This window comes from Lagopus leucura, unplaced genomic scaffold (genome assembly GCF_019238085.1).
Source record: "Lagopus leucura isolate 7727_CA_CO unplaced genomic scaffold, USGS_WTPT01 Super-Scaffold_100009, whole genome shotgun sequence".
Taxonomy (NCBI): domain Eukaryota; kingdom Metazoa; phylum Chordata; class Aves; order Galliformes; family Phasianidae; genus Lagopus; species Lagopus leucura.
The window spans coordinates 13496316-13513877 of NW_024962266.1; the positions used below are offsets into that span (position 1 = coordinate 13496316).

Here is a 17562-nt window from a genome sequence, read left to right on the forward strand (position 1 = left end):
ATCTGTTTCACAAATTACCAATTCAACCATAAGAATATATAGTAAAAATGACAAAAGATTTGTTCTTATAGTTGATAAAAAATGTATGCCAAGGCATTCAAGTAAAGTTACTTTCTGTGTTCTGATTTAATGAATCATTTGAGCGGTATCTGGCTGGGTGACAGAGATGCAAGGCTCGCTGAAGCCTACTCTAATGCCTACTGGTATAGCCTTCCTTGGGACAGTAAAGCCAGAACAATGTGTCAGACTGAGGTAATATCAAAGAAAGTAAATGCAGTACTGGGGATGCTATGAGGTTGGCCCACAACATCTCTTGACCTGTGAAGATCTGTAAGTACTTCTCTGTCCTACTGGCTCCAGTGACCCAGGAAACGCAAAAGAAGAAGCAGCAGTGCGGTAATAAACGGCCTCTGAAATAAGATTTCTGCAATCTTGTAATTCAAGCTGAAAGACATACAAAGATTGCTTGATGGTTTAACCCTATTGAAAAGCAGGGCCTGACACTATGTGAAACCACCAGTGATTTCTTAAAAGATGAACTAATGTTAAATAATGTTTAATGTGAATTTCATAGAGAACAGTCTGTTTTATGCATTGCAAAGTTTATATTCTTAATTTTAAAAATGTATGTTAATTTGGAAAATATAAATTAATGATGCATATGACTACAACTTTTATAATTCATGCCTATGCATAGAATCTGACTGAAAAAGACTTACCTTTAGGAAAATAAATTGACTTTAATGGTGAAAGTGACATTAAAACAAGAAAACAAAATTCAAATAATACATGTCATTTTGACTCACTATTAGAGAAGGGCAGACTAGTGAATAGAAGAGACTGAAACAACCCCTTTCTTCCATCCTTCCTTAAAAATATCTAAAACTTAGTTAGCTCTTAAAAATAACACTGTTTGTCCATTGCTAACATTTTGTTTCAAATATTCTATTTCATTTGCATTAAAAATATTTCTGTTGATTCCTCCAGTCAGTTTCAAGAAGTCTTTCCTCTGTTTTATCTGAAAATTAAACATTCTCTTGATAGGCTAGTTAGGACAATTGTGTATGAGAATAAAAGGGTACTTACACAGATAATAGAACAATAGCAATTAGAGTCCATTCAGGCATTTTGTGAATAATATTTCTGTTTGTTAACCTAAAAAATAGCAATTAGAAAAATCAATTCATCAATCAAAAAAATTCATTTCATAGTGAAAGTAAACAGATTTTAACTGCTGAATTCAAGTCAGCCCTTTAAAGACTTAGTATGCCACAGTACAGTGTGGCATTCACAGTCCCATGTGAGCAGTCAGCCAACTTTCTGTCTCTCTCCTCTTAGCTGGCCTCAGAGCAATTACAAAATTGCCAGTATGTGTTTTTGTTCTGGAGAGAAGTGGGATGAGGAAGATAGAACAGAAGCCAATTCTTTGAATTCATAGCCTTGGCTGCTATGAAGGCTCAACTCTCCCTGACACCCAATAGGAAATTCCAAGATCCACATATATGCTTTCTGTAAAGGTGGGCCTTCTTCCTTACTTGGTTTCAGATCTAGATTTGCTGTAAAAGCTAATTTTGCATTGTAGTAAAAATAGTAAACCACAGCTTGAAACAGTGATTGAGCACCTGATGGGAAGGCAGGGCCAACCCAGGGCAGCTCAGCTGCATGTGATGCACCTGAGTAACCAGAAGGGGTGAAGCCAGGATCCAGTCCTTCCCAGACCTCATTTAAGGGCTGGCAGTGGAGGTGAGGGTATCTTGCTGGAGTTCCTTGCCTATGGGAGGCCTTCCAAAGGTAAGCAGGTTTTATTCCTTTATTTCTCAATCTACAGATGCTGCACTTGGGTTTATTTGCTGCAGCCTGGGATTGTGCTACTCTGCTGCTATTGCTATATTTCCCATCACATTGCAGCAATACATACATGAACGTATGGGACTTTAAGATACTTAGATTTTAAGATTTTATTTAGACAGATGCTGCCATATAACAGAATGCTGAAGGGGGAGCGCCTTAGTATGTTTGCTTCCTTCTTCCACTCTGCTTGCTGTCTCTGTAGTCTTACATAAATCAGACGCAGAATGAAGCTATTCTGTCACTCACTACTGGCGCTGGAGAAGATGGAAGGTTGTTAATAGGTCTGAAAATAAACCCTTTTGTCTAGAAGGAGACATTTACTAAAAGTACGAATTTCATCTGCTCCATCAGGGGCTTTAGATTCTTCCTCATTAGAAGAGGAGATAGCGGACATCAACCACTGCAGAGGTAAAGCAAAAGACTTCTATACCATGTTCAAGGCTCATTCTCGGAGAAAAGACTTAAATCTGTTTTGAGCATCTCAAAAGAAGATTTAATACCTGGGAGTTTTCTATAACTGCTAGCCTAGTCACAGAAGCTTTATCAATGAATCCCTTCACCTTATCAGCTCTGATTTTATCAAAATAGTACCAACTGAGCATGATCAGGGTAGCATGACAGATGCTTGTAACACAATTAATGGAAGCTCCAAAAAAATCAAAAGCTAATCTACCTCTAATTCAGTACTAAAAGACAGCTGTGTGTAGGCATACTGTTTTTCCTGATTGAGTACAATAAATCCAGCTTCAGATCAGAACAGAACCATGCTCAAGGGATCCCGAAGTGTAATGATCTATGATGATCAGTTAAACATTGAAGTTTCCAATATAGTCTTCTTACTTTTCCTCCTTCAAAGGGCAGTTTTAAAATGAAATAGCTCTTAACAAATTGAATTCCATGGTTTTCTTCACTCAGTAAGGCTTTTAATTTCTTTAGGAAATTAGATAACAAAAATACCCAAGAACACTGGAAAAGTGTTTGTACTTGCCCTTGTTAAAACTCAACTTCTCTTTTCTCACTTTGGGAAAACTACACAATTCTTCTCAAAATTACTATAAAAATACAGTTGTAAATAAGACATTTTATAGGACTGCTTCCCTTATTTTAGAAATGCACTCAATTTTTTTTAAAAGGATACTAATGATTATAGCAATATTATTCCATTTTCTTTCTCAAGTCTGCTATCAAAGATTTTTTTTAAGCTGTCATTACTAAAGTAGTATCTCAACAGCCCTACTTCTGTTAAACAATGAAAGAAAAATCAACATATAATACTATGTGTATAGGAATTATGTCAAACTAGAATGATAGTATTGATAAATACAAATTACTTTTTTAAAAAGATGCACATTTACCAACCACTATTAAAATAGCCAATGGTAGTAGCTGGCAGCAAAGCTAGTAACTGATAAACTGTTTCATTTTTCTGGTTGTAGAAAAAGAAACAAAACAAAGGCTGAAGGTCTTGACTCAATACTGATGACAGTGATAAACACTAAGAAATGTCTGATGGAATCATCTTGACAGACAATTCATATGTAACATTCCAGTTAATCTGCTATGATAAAACACAGTGGAAGAGACAGATCCAAAACACCTGGGAAAACTCTGTCAAATAGTGAAAGCATCTTTATTTCATTGCTCTACAAGGAGTTATTATTGATTAGAGCACAGGAAGGTGTCATTCTTGTACACAAACTGAGAGATACAGTTATTTGTGTCAATTAACTCTTATTCAATGTTAGTATTGATTGGCAAGCTCTCAACACTAGTCACTGCCATCAATATGCTATTTATGAAGGAGGCAGTCATAAGATGCAGATAACCAGCAGGATATGCCAGTATGGATTTGCTGATGTACTACTGTCACTGGACTGGATGAAGTGAGGCTCCCACAACCTTTCAGTACAACACCTGTCCTAAAGCGCTTGTGCAACTGGAAAAGAAAACATTTTAGGCTGATCAGACTAAAGCTAGCAACCTACAGGTGTGAAGCCTTAAGTAATATGGAACAGTGGAAGGGCAGTCACTTTCAAGAACAAGCAGTGTGTCAACACGAAGGCCTCTAAAGAGTAAAGCTTTCAGGAAACAAGGAAGTGCAAATCCTCTGCAAAAATGGTTCATTAATTCTTTGTCTTGCCTTTGGCCATAACTAGTACTTCAGAACAATTTGTGAAAGACAGGATAAAAAGGTCACCACATTTGTCTTGCACACATTATGGAAATGTCTAAATACAGCAAAAGTTTTAGGATGTGATTTTGGGCAGAGAAATATTTTCTGTTAAAGAGTTTAGTTAAACTTTCTCACACCTACCTAAAGAAAGAAAAGAATGTGCAACTTCTCAAAAGTGAGCATCTCTATTTACTTATTCCCTAAGAATGGACAGGTAAGCCATGAATGCTGCATGGGATTCTTAGTTGCTCGTGAGTATTGTGGTTCATGCCAGCACAGCTTGCAGGAAGGATGTGCTATGACTGGACTAACTTCTTCCCTCAGCCATTAGACAAAAGGACCAAAAAAGCTCCCACAAAGAAGATCGAAATGAGTAGATGCATCACAGTGACAGAAATTGACAGGAAAAGGAATAAAGAGTAAGATGCAGACAAATTCCATTGCAAACCACCTTCCAGTAACCGACTGGAGCTCAGCCTGCAAAAGAACATGAACTCTAATATGGAAGTTCTGGGAATATAGAGAAGTCCTAGGTTGAGGTAACCAGTAAATGGAAAACTAAACCCAATAATAACACAAAGAGCACACACAGTTGGTCCTTTTCCTTCGGTCATCTTCCCATTCAGTTACTTAGACACTGATTTTACTAGTGGTTTACTACCATTAGCAAATGCTGGCCTGAATTGTAACCAATGCCTGCCGAGGAAGCAAAGTTAAGTACTTCCCTATGAGCCCTGTGCTAGAACTTGAACAGAACATCAATACTCCTGAACTAAAGGAAAGAAACTCTCAGTGCTGCAGGTGCTCACCACCTCAGCATCTTCTGATTTCTAGGAAACAATTCAATACAGGAAAACAGTCCAACATAATAGCAGGTAGATAAGACAAAGTTGTAATAACAGAATTTTGAACACACATTTAAGAAACAGCAATACCACATTCATTTTGAGAATCTGTAAATGACAAGTGCCATAAAATCAACTGAAATATATGTAACCTTAAGGTACAGCAGAAATCCTCTTTTCAACATGCAATACTAAACTTTAAAAAATAGAATCATACATTCACAAATGTAATAATTTAGCCTCAGTTTCTATATAAATAGCTAATTTTGTCTTCATCTTTTAACAAAATGCCCTTATACACTCTGGAGAATATTTGACATCTCAGTTTTCGTAACAAAAGCTTACAGGCGCTGTGGGACTTTGTTTGGGAAGAGCTTTAACCATTCTAAAATGTCTCTTGAGATGCCTCTGTGCATTTCCCAGCAGTGGTGATTGAATAATATGTTGCCCAAAGGAGGCTGAACTGCAAGTGTTCCTTTAAAAACCAATGGAGCTGAAAATTGTTGTTGCTTAGTTCACAACATGCTCTTTTACCCTTCTTCAGCTAAGCTTTACTACTGCGATGTATTTTACTTCCTTCTTCAGCAAGTTCTGCAGCCTGAAATATTTCTAGTAAGAAAAGTAAGGAAGTTCGGTAGCAGTGCTGCCTCTGTAGTCATCAAGCATTTTAACCATATTAACAAAGGAAGTAACAAATTTCTAAACCCTACAAACATAAACACAGGTTATAATTTATCCTAGGGCATCTGCAATAGCAATCAACTTATGAGTCAGAGAACTCATATTGATTAAATTTAAGTATGGCACTAGAGATTCAAACCTGTGCCTTCTGCCACAGAGCTAGATTTTTTTCTGTATCAGACAGTTTTATACCAGAAATACAAGGAGAAAGGGTTCAAATGTTTTTATTACTATTTCCAGTATGTTCATCTTACTTTACTTTCAGCAACACTAACAAGTCTAGCTGTTGCGAGATGCATATAAAACAGTAATAAATTCTTGTGTAGCATTCACAATTGCTATCAACCACTCTTTTCCCAAAATGCTGTATTTCCAAGCAATTTATCTTTGCTTTTATATTTTTAAAAGGCTACTTTGCCCTCCTACAGCAAAGCTCCTTTGCAGCAAACTGCTTTTGAAACCTGATGTTCAAGCCATGTTATCTTTGAATAGCAAAAATAATTTAAAATGTAAGTTCTGCTTTTGAGGTTTTTCAGCTAAAGTGACCACTAAGCATTTATACCGCAGAGCAACGGAAATGCATTTTTAAGACACAAAGATTTAATTAGAAGAGCAGACGTATACACATCATATAGATGCTATTTCAGTACAACAAAAAATATCTTCCATGGTTGCAATGTTGTTAAAATCTTAATAACAGTTAAATGACTACAGTTGCAGAATGAAGTCCAAGCACAAAAATTCTTATATTCAAAAAACATCATGCCCAGAATCAGCAGAAATAAAATGTATCTTCCATAGTTTAAAAAAAAAAAAAAATCTGGCATATATTGAGATCCATGTTTCAGTGGTGTTTCAGTGGCATTTCTCTGGCTATCAGACAAATCATAAGGAAACAGAAGAGTTGGGTTTCTATTCACCAAAGACTAGATTTCTTGTGTCAAATGCCACAAGAATGAGCTTTGGTAAATCTACATGTAAACATTATGCATGATGGGAGGTGGTGGAGAGGAAATTGTTTCAAGAGTAACAGCCTACACAGTTAGCAGCTCTTGTTGCTCCTTTCCTAACATGTCAAAATGCACAGTGTAATCGAGGTCCAAGACATGAGTGGTGGCTCCCCCAAAAAGAACAAACATCTTGAGAAGTTGCTACCATTCTAATATCCCTCTTCCTTTAGTCCCAGTGTCTTTAAGTATCCTCCTCAGTGCTTCTGTGACTATCTGTGGTAAAGAAACATACCCTAGACCTACTTCCCCTTGAAATTAGAAGCAAGTAAGGTCAGCTGGACCTTCTTTCCATTTTGAATATTAGTGGTAATAATTATTAATTATATTAAATCCTGTTAGCCCAGCTACAGGGAGCCAGAGCAAAAGAAAGTGACAGATGTCAGAAACTCACGCTTAATAGGAGGTGATGAGGTAGCAGATCCTTTAAAAGACTCACCATCATCCTCCAGAGACCACTGGCCTAGTTTTTAAAAATCTACTCCTGGTGACCTAGCCACTGTCAAGAGCAAGGAAGGGGTTGACTTGTTAGTCCACAGGGAATATGACATTTCCTACGTGAACACACAGCCTCTCTGTGCCCAAATCACAAATACAAATCATGGGATGTTTAATCAATCAAGAATTGCTAAATAAAGGCTAATACTTACCGGAAAGTTTTGACAAGATTTTTTAGCTCTGTGTAAACATCCCCCAGCATAATCTGAAGAGGGCCCAAAACTGCAGGTAATCTAGAAGGCAAGAGACACTGGTTAATGTTTCTGTGTCTTAATTTCTCCTGAAATAAGGCTTCCATCAGAGCTCGGTAAAGGTAATGAAAAGGGAAGAAAGTGTTTGTGCAATAGATTTGGCATATAGTTTACATTTCTGATTCCTCTCGGTGCTTTTTGGGCAATATTTTTACTTTTACAACATTTTGATTATAAAAATAAGAAGCTCTAATTTATTGTAAATGTGAAGTAGAAATTGGATATTGTTTTACACACATTTTCTATTAAATTCCATGTCAGTTCAGACGTAACATTCTTACGGTAAAAACAAATGTTTTTCATTGTAAGTATTGAAATTTCAGTCTTCATAAATGCTTTAAAAGTTTATATTGGTTAAAAAATAACAATTGCAAAAAGAAAATTGCATGCCTAACTGTCATTCACACAAAGAATATATCTGCTAATCTTAGACTTACATATGATAAAAAAGGATGCAACAGAAATAACACTCCATTGGAAGTCTGATTATTGGAACAAAGATGTTAGCAGGGCAATCAGAAAATTTCAATAACAGATTGCTTTCCTGCTTGAATGTATAAAACTTGATAGAGAATGCTGCAAACTGTACAAACTGCTTAACAAGTTCTTGTTATTGCTAGCATTTGGGGATACCATCTATTACTTTTCACATATTAGATGTAGGTTTCAGCTAAAATTTCTGCCTCTATTTGCTTGTTAACAACTTCTTGCATTTGAATATCCAATTATTTACACTTATATGTATGGGCACTGTGCTGATACTGTTGGAATAGTCAGTATTTCCAGTTGTATTTATATCACTGTACCTTTTACTAGAACTGTGTGTTCCCACCAATCTCATCTGAACCAAAAAATCAATTAAAACTACAATTGAAATTACAAGTAGTATGTACATGAAGTGCACACAGCTATATATTGTTAATATTAACATATATGTATTTATTGCTGATTTTCAGTTGCTATTTTACATCCCTCTGAACCTGCTTTTAAAGAACTTAATTTAGACGCTTCAGATGTTTCCAGGAATCTGAGGGAAAGGAGGATGATAAATGAAGTGCTTTCTGCAGATTTTTGGAAGCACATTTTCATCTTAAGCTCCATGTGTTATAGCAACATTCAGAGCAAGAAAACATAGATATTTTCAGCGTAGGGGCACAGCTGAGTTCTAACAACTACTGACCAGCAGGAACATGCTGTCCTGCCGGCCTTGAATGCTACAACTTATCATCTACAAGCTCTGGTGCAGGCAAGAACGGACAAGTTTATCTTAGAGACTATCTTAGTAGCAAGATTCTGACACTTACCTCAGCAGGTTGTGCAAACTGTTATCTGCTGCTCCATCATAGCATGATGGTGTCAAAAATAATTTATTTAGGGCAATACCGGTTATGAATAATGCCACCCACAAAAAGGTGAAGAATGTCCTTGCACAGTGTGTTTATTACTTAAAATGATGATGAAAGACCACCAATGTCAGCTTGATGATTACTGAAGTAAGGAATACTTACGCTCTTCTCAGTTTCTCGAGGACAATTCGCTTCCTAATTTGCATTTGTGCATTTGAATCAACAAGTGGGAACATGGGGTCTTCCTGTTGATCATTCTGTATTATAATATTAAAACCTTTAATTACAATCTAATATTTAATTGCAGTCAATGCACCAGAATAGTCACAGCTTATCAACTCATGTTTAAACATAGGAAGCTCTCATCTCTGAACAGGAAAAAACAGCCAGTAGTGTCTTAATGGACAGAACTCTGGTTAATTTCACCCAACACAGAGTTTGCAGCTAACCTGCTTTTCCCCTTTCCTTGCAAAGCCATATGCTAGATACTTTAATTCAACTAATGGCAAATTTATTCAGAAACTGTCTAAACTTTTTTACAAAAAGCAATGTAACTTCTTTATTTTAAAAGAAGCAATGTTACAAAAGTTACACCCTCTTATGCTCATAATACACTTGACCTTTAAAAGCAAAAGCAATTTCACATGCTTGTACAAACTGTACAGCCTACCTAGGATAGTTAATGTACTGTTTTACTATAATGACAAGAAGACCTGGTTGCTGTCAGATGGTCTGCCTACCCTGATAAAAATTCAGACCACCCTGTATTTTTTCAGTTCTCCAAATCCTCCAGACTTTTTTCCCCCAAATTGTCTGCGTTGCAGCAACATATCCAAATAAATAGCAGACACCAGCTTGGAGAATTTTAACTATAGGTAATGCCAGAGATCTAATCTTACTCAAAAGAAATAAATCCAATCTCAAGTACTCTGAATTAAAGGCCAAAAGGAAGTTAATATAGATTTTATATAATGAATAAAAGGTGGAAGAAAAGAAATCCAGTTCCTCTTTCACCCGAGATCTACTCTGTCTAATGGGTTTGTTTCTAAGTAGACCTTATTTACCCTGCAAGGCAGCAGTTTTACAGAAAGCCTTTGTTATAGAAGTCCTATCTCTCCAGCTCACAGAAATCACCAGTTTTTCTTGCCAGTAAGCTATTCTCACACAAGGCTCTTTAACAGCTGCTTCTCATTGCAATTATGCAATGCTACAGTTGCAGAGTTGTAGAGATGATGAAAAGGATGGGCCTGGGAAGTGGTGACAGTGTTGTACTTCATTTTTCTACTAAGATTACAGTAGAAATAGTTCTACCTATTCTCATTTGCTACAAAAACTACATAGAGCCTATATAGATCTCAACTTCTTTCCTGTTCCCGTTGCCAGTACTTCCCTCTTGTTTCAGCCCATGTTCAGATTGTGCTCAAGCAACCAAGTCATCTTTCATGTTTCAAAAACTGTAAGGAATCTACCAGAACTGAATGCTTCCCAAACAGTCAAATTCATTCTTATCAACTCAAAATATTTTTCTTCAATCTTAAGGGATTGTTTTGAATCTATCCAACCTTCCTTTTAGTATTTTACATTAATAGCTTGATGATACTATGGCCATATCCGCTTACAAAGGCAGCAACGAAGAGCTTATAATGTCTGCGTAGAAGCAGGATTTCAACAGCCCAGACACTGTTCCATCAGGCACTTACTTTGTCTGTACTTGAATGTTCATCTGCTTGTGTATGTGCTAACTCCTCTTCAGCCAAGATGTACTTTCCTTTATAGAACTCTCTTACTCGGAGTTGTAGGAACTCTGTTTCTTCTTTTAACTCTTCGTAACTAGGCACAGGCTTAACTGTTTCACCTGAGCCCATAAAAGGTAAGGAATAGTTCAGACTGTTTTCAAACTTCCCTACAGCAGCACTGTCTAGATCTTCGGGTGTATCTAAGTCATCCTCATCGAGTTCTTCATCTTCTTGGTTGGCAGACGATAGGCATTCTGATGACCATAAAGTGTAGTTTGGACCATACAAAAATCTTAAGGTTTCCTCAGTTCTCCATTCTGTAAGTGTTTGCTTAAGCAGTTCTAATAAACTGCATTTGGCAGCTGAGGAAGAAACTGAATCCCTCAGTTCAATTTTTTCATGTTGTTTTGAGTTAGCTAGTGTTTTAAGGTATTCTGCTCCTTTTTTACTCACACCTAGGAAGACTATCTGTGAATTGCTACAGGTATCTTCACAGTTCTCAGAAGCATTTGATTTTCCTGGAGTAGTATTTTTTGAGGGCATTGCAGTTATTTTCTCTTGAACAGTGCAAGCATGCATTTCTTCCTGAGCATTTAATTTACAGTTAGAGAGTCGTTCAGTGATTTCTACCGCATTTGAGCCTTCAGATTTAGAGCTGGAATAAGCTTTCTGAAGGTGCTTCTTTTTGAGGATGCTGTTTCTGTGCAGTTGCTGTGCAAGATTGACTGAACTTGACTGACTTCCTGGTAGAACAGAAGAAACAAATTCCTGTTCGGTATCACTACTGCTATCACTGGCTGTGCCATAAGAAGTAGATTCACATGGATTTGAAGATACCCTAGGATTTTCAATGTCAGAAGCTTTGATTACTTCATCACATAGTTTCACCTCTTCTCCAGATTGACCACTGTAACAGAAAACACAAGTCATCAAAATAAGAAATGGATGTTACGTGAGTTTGGAAAATTATTATATATAATTAAGAAAAATGGAACCTTGTTTGCTTGCAGTAGATGTGTAACTTTTGCCCTAGAAATTATATTTAAACTTGTTCTAATGTTTTGCAATTAAGACAGTTTAAATGCTGTTTAGAGAAATTAGTTCCCAAATGCTTATTGGCAGTTAGAACAGCAAACAAGTTGTTACTAAAGACAACAAACTTAAGTTCCAATTTAATATGAAGAATTTTAAAGTACTTCCATTTTTAAAATGAAGATCAGTATCTCAGTATACATATGAATGTAGCACCTGAAAACCAGTAGGCCACTAGAGCTTGTTTTTGGCATATATGTTTGCCATCGAATGGCTGGATGTTCCAAAAGAAAACAAAGTCACAATACACAGCAAGTACAGAGAGATGACAGAGTAACATGACTTCAATTGAGCTGATACTGATGTTTCAGAATAGGAAGTACAGAAGTTTTCATCACCTATAATTGGTACCACTTTCTTTATAAAGAATAGATGGTATAAAATATTTAAACTACAAACAGTGTTGTTTGTTTCAGATTTCAGCAGGCTCAATTATGACACGAAGGCCAAGAGCAGCTGTACACTAAATCATACAGGTCAAACATGCTAGTTTAGAATCACAAAGGAAAAGAAATAAGACAAATAATCCTTCGTCTAACAAGGTCTCTTCAAAGATTTGCCTTTTACCTAATATAATGTTTGTATTTCTAACTATAAATGCATATAACAAAATACTGTTCAATGTACCTCTGCCCCCTCTTCAGCAGCTCTATGTCTGATGGTCTGCAAAAAGAATACAAGGAATGAAGACTAATTATTCTGCTAAATCAGTGCTCTTGAAATACACAAACGCAGAAAACACATAGTTGAGGATGGAAAGAACCTCTAATGATCTTAGTCCAACATCCTTTGTTCACAGCAGGATTAGCTGGAACGGGCTCATACATACGCATTCACTAGCCAAATTTGTGTGGGCCAGTAGCATGATACATTTAACAACAACTGATCAAATCATAAAAACGTTAAGTCAGAAAGGACCTCTGGAGGTCTAATCTGACCTCCTGAGACAGTGAGCTTGTCACCAGCAGCAGATTAGGTCAGTCACACCTTATGTAAATTTAAATCTTGAAAATCTTGAGGATCGAGATTTTGCAACCTTTCTGTGTAGGCCAATTTGTTCCACCACTCTCTTAGAGCATCTTTTTCCCCAGTGTTAATGTAAACAACTGATATTTATGGCCAACACTCCTTATTAAGTTTTCTGATAATAACCAAGACCAAGTTTAGGTCTGTAATCTATGTGATTTTTTTTTTTTTTTTTTTTTTTCTTCAAAAAGTTGTAGACTGTTTTCAGATCATCCCTTGGTTTTCTCTTCATCAAACTAAACATGATCAGATCCTTATAAGTCACAAGGCCCTATAGGAAAAACAATCCTGAGTAGTTTGCAGGAAAAATGCTCCAAATTGATACAGGAATTATTCACAACATCTTCCTTTGAAATTGCTTAAAAAAATAGGCTATGAAGTTATAGTGATCTAAGATAATGGAGTCCAAAGGTTTCTGGAAACACTAAGAACTGTTACTGAACAGATTCTGAAGGATTTCTTTCCAGGTTTCTGGCTGCTGTTCTGCTTCATTTCAGTTATAAGGTAGCACCACAATGCTAACTACTTTATTCAGCACTGAATATTGAAATCCACACCTGCCTTATGAATGACAAGGAACCTTTTAAGCATGCCTTGAATATAAGTCAATGAAATAACACCTTAAACTCAGACAGTATATATAAAAAAAAAAAAAACAACAACACATCCATACAACAGATTTAAAAGGATGACAGCTGCACTTTCCATATAAATGAACTGAGTCTGAAAAGTAAAGGTGATAAGATAGTGATTTAAGAGTAATTATGTGGTGCTAGTTTAAGTTTTAAATGGAAGTTTTTAGTTGTCTTACGCAAACAGATATTACTAGCCATGCACTGCTTGTTGTTTGTGTTTGCTTGGTTTGTTTTGGAAAACATACCCACCTCAGCATAAATAATTAATTATGTCAAACATCAGAACTCTGCTCTTTATGTTAACAAAGAGATATTTAAAACTGTTTCTTTAGAGAGAGCAAAACCATGAAAACACTGGTAAGCTTACTTAACTATTTTACAGTTTTACCTAATTCTTCAGGTCAGGCTGTTCTCAGCCTCTTCTTTCACTGACCCACATTTCATACAACTCCCCCCACTGTGAAACTGAGCTCACACATAATTTCAGATTGTTTTCTCTGTTGAAAGCCGGGGTACTTGCTTAGACAATGAAAATTGAATAAATGAGCTGAACCTTCTCTGGGTGAGTATTTACTGTTGAGCAGTGACACCCAGTGGCTTGATTCATTGTTTGCACACCTATGTTTCTTAGCTTTTAATATATTAAAGCACAGACTATGTAACACTTCCAAAATGTGTGTTGCAGTAATAACAGAAAATAAGCAATCTGAAATGACAGTTTTATGAAGGATAAGGAAGTTCTTCATTCCACAGACTTTCAGTCTAACCTTAAGCCCAATGCAAGTGCTCTGTTAAAATGAGAAAATCTCTTGTAACAGAGTAAAACAAATTATTCCTTTACCTTACATGGCTTGTAAAAATCCAAATACATTTTAAAATTAATAGGAGTTTATTATTTATGACTAGTCTGCCCTCTAAACTAACACAATCAAGTCTGAGTGGTCATTACTAGAACTGGGCCATGTCAATTACAGTAATCCATATGGCAACAGCACTTAACATGAGCACCATGCTAAGTTGACACGTTAACATCACTTGTGTCTGCTCCAGTCTAACCACTTGGATGTATTGCAACTAATTAATTAGCATTGCAGCTTGGACAGAGAAAACAGTATCCTTGAGATGAGCTACAACTATGTAAGGTCATACTTACATTTCTTCTTCTCGCATCCATACTGGACTCTTCGAAATTTGAGCTTCAAAATATTTAGATGCTTTATAGCAAAAGTTGCTGCAAAAGCACTGGAAATACAGTATGGAAAATGTGACTGAAAACATCATTAGTAATAATGACAACTTTAAAAAAAAAATGCCAAAACTCTCAAGAGCAATCCTGAACCCTGTAAAATGTCCATACAGCTTAAAAGATGTGCAATAATATTTAGGTGTTTAACAGTGTAAATTCTGGACTGCAACAGAACTTTTTTTTTGTCACATTTTTCAATATGACTCCTAAAATTTTGCAGCATCCTAAAAAAAAATAAATTATTTTGCACAGTTGTGTCAGATAAGACAACAGAACATCCCAGCACTTCTCAGACTCAAGCTTGGTAGCTTGGAGATGGAAATACACTACTTAGGAACTTCATAATCAAATAGTTTATGAAAATGATTTTCATGAGATCCAAATGCATTGGTTCTGATTCAATCCACTGTATGAGTGCTGTTACAAAATGCATTCGTAATGTGGAGACAGTATTAAATACACTTAAAAAACAGCTTGTTACCATACCTTTCTTTCAGTAATATCATAAACTCTGTTAGTTTTTGTTGAAATCCTGTACTTCTGTTTTGGCACCTAAAATGATATGTTGCTTTCATCAGCAAGATTGTCACATTGTTACATAAAACTTTCCTCCTAATTCACATTTTCAGTACATGGAATGCTCTCAGTTAGTTGAATTACATACTGCAGCAACCTTTTCGCTCAACTCTCTTGGTATTTTATCTCCTTAGACATAAGAACTGCAATTTCTCATTATTTACATCTTAGTAGGCAACTTCAGGTCTACAAAAAAGCCTCTGCTGGGAGTGAATCAATTGCAAAACTGTACATATTTTTTCTTTCATGATTTTTTTTCCCAGATAACTTCTTGTATCACAACTGGTATTACACCATAGGTTATGTAACTGAACTCACAGCTCTGATATATTGTATTTAAGTGTGACTGATTTTGACACAAGTAACATCTGCTTTTGGAGGGGATTTGCAGTCACAAAGTAATGCCCATGCGTTTTACCTTTTTTCATTTCAGCCCATCTTACAGAGGTACAGAAGGACAAGATTAGAGTGCTTCTGCGTGCATGAAGGATGGCTATGAAACCATACCTTATTCACCTTTATTACTATCAAAATAGATTATAATTGATTCTCTTATACAGCAATGGTTGTCAACCAGTCAGATTTAACTTTTTACTTCAGAAGCATTGTATTGAAATGATACCTGACCAAATCTATGATTAACATTCCAAGTTTAAAATGAAAAAAATAAGCAAGAGAATAAAAAATGCTAATAGATTCTTATGATGACACTACTCATAAAAAAGCATCTTACATTTTCCAGTTTATTTTGACATACAGGGTAACCACACAGTTTGATGATAGACCGTTCATCAACAATGTCTTTATAGTGAGATGGAGTAATACATTTTCCCTGCAATAACAAGAAAATAGTTCAAAAACAGATACTGGAAGATCTGTCATTTTTCATACTCAAATGAAAATAAGCAAATACAAACTTTCCATTTTATAACAGCGGGTTATAAAATAATAAATAGGTTAATAAACAGCACTGAGAACTCACCCAGTAAAAAATAGTAAAAAGTTTAAAAAAAAAAAAAATACACATACTTATTTTTGCATATACAAGCACTTCATCATATACCTCTAGTGCAGCTATTCTCTCAATTTTCCTGTCTTTACATGTTACATACGCCTACCTGCCATCATATTTACAACCTTAACAGGAATAATCCTCATATCTTCCCAGTAAAACTGCTGCCAGATGAATCGTGTGGAAAAGAGTACCATTGTCTAAATTCACAGAGGGCATGACACAGACCTAACTTTTTGTACTTCCCAGAGGCATAAACAAAGTATGCTTACAAACAGAGATTCATAGTTTTATCTCATCCTACAAAACTGGAGCATATTTTTTTACTGCAGAACCCTTGAAAATAAGGTAACCATCAACAGAGCTGACAAGAGAGAATGAACTTGTCCACTCTGAACTGCAGCAAACTGTTCTAAGAACTTTAAAAAACAGTTGGACATTAAGATACAAAATAATACCCAAACTTACAACACCTACAGAATTCAGAAGGAACTCTTCAGTAATGTTCTCTTCTAGGAGTTGCTCAACAATATGCAGTGCCTTTTTCTCAAGTTCAATCTTTTTTCTAGTAGAAGCCTCCAGCGCTGCTTTCCTGTAACATAAGAGATGTTAAATGAAACAGCAGCTCCCATAAGCAATTCCCAAAGTGAATATTTATCTTCTTTTCTAAAATGCAGTAGTTTGCATTTTCTGTATCTCATCAAGTTGGCCAAACAAAGCAACAACTGGACTATAAGTTTTGTAATAACCACTGAAAAGAAGAAAAAAAATAAATAAAAATCTAACTTTGCTTTGCTTTATTTTCTCCCCAGTCAGGAAAAGTTGCCAAACCACAACAGAATTATTTCAGTTTTGCACGCACCCGTTGGTCATGTATTTTCTTGTATCTTCCATGTATCTGCAGTGAGGCATATTTTAACATATTCTCTTAATATACACAGATTTTAGCCTTTGCTAAATGTTATTCTCATTCTGCAATACAGGCTGATTAAACTGTAGCAGCTAAGTGATAGAACGGAGACAATCCTTGTAGCTCTGCCTCCTCCAGGAAAGAAGTTCTCCTGCCACCTGGGTCACCACTGTGAGTCTGAATTCCTTTGGGCAGCTTTCCCCAATGGGCGGCTGTCTGACATCTCTGTGGGGAGCAGGTGGCAGAGGCAGCTGTACTACTGCATTCTGTGCTGGTTAAAGGGGACGCAGCTTTCAGCCCTGTTAAGATGTTATGTGCAGCTCTGGCCAAACAGGATGGCTGTGCCTATTATAAGCAACGCTAAACTGATGTTCAGTTAAAAGACGCGCAGCATCACGCCAAAAACCTGCAGGAGGTGGATGCTGGTGGTCTCTGGAAGTCAGTTATCTCTAAGAAAGCCAAAAACACGGGAGGAAAGAGTTACAAAGACCACCATACGTTGTTTGCTAGAAATGGTACCTCTGAGCAGCATCTTCATTTTTTGGAGCAGCTGACTGTTTATTTCCTAGAAATCAAAAACATGGACGCATATAAGTGACTTTTCTTCCTTTAGCAATGGAAAACATTGGTACTTTGAAAAATATGAAGACTTCCACAAGCACAGTGGAATGCACAGA

The 17562-nt window shown here is 36.2% G+C and overlaps 1 protein-coding gene across 3 annotated transcripts in view; it reads right to left on the minus strand.

Annotated features, from left to right (window-relative positions):
• The window catches only part of RPAP2 (RNA polymerase II associated protein 2), a 34407-nt gene that overhangs the window by 16327 nt on the left and 518 nt on the right, over positions 1 to 17562 (minus strand). For 2 of the 3 annotated variants that reach the window (XM_042873122.1, XM_042873124.1), the window contains exons 2-11: positions 17405 to 17450; positions 16453 to 16567; positions 15697 to 15795; positions 14874 to 14939; positions 14295 to 14383; positions 12108 to 12143; positions 10353 to 11295; positions 8815 to 8909; positions 7208 to 7288; positions 1087 to 1155 (exon numbers count right to left, since the gene is read on the minus strand). In XM_042873122.1, coding sequence (XP_042729056.1) covers positions 1087 to 1155; positions 7208 to 7288; positions 8815 to 8909; positions 10353 to 11295; positions 12108 to 12143; positions 14295 to 14383; positions 14874 to 14939; positions 15697 to 15795; positions 16453 to 16567; positions 17405 to 17450 — 1639 coding nt within the window. The remainder of the gene's footprint in view (positions 1 to 1086; positions 1156 to 7207; positions 7289 to 8814; positions 8910 to 10352; positions 11296 to 12107; positions 12144 to 14294; positions 14384 to 14873; positions 14940 to 15696; positions 15796 to 16452; positions 16568 to 17404; positions 17451 to 17562) is intronic. The other variant, XM_042873123.1, reaches the window with a different exon arrangement.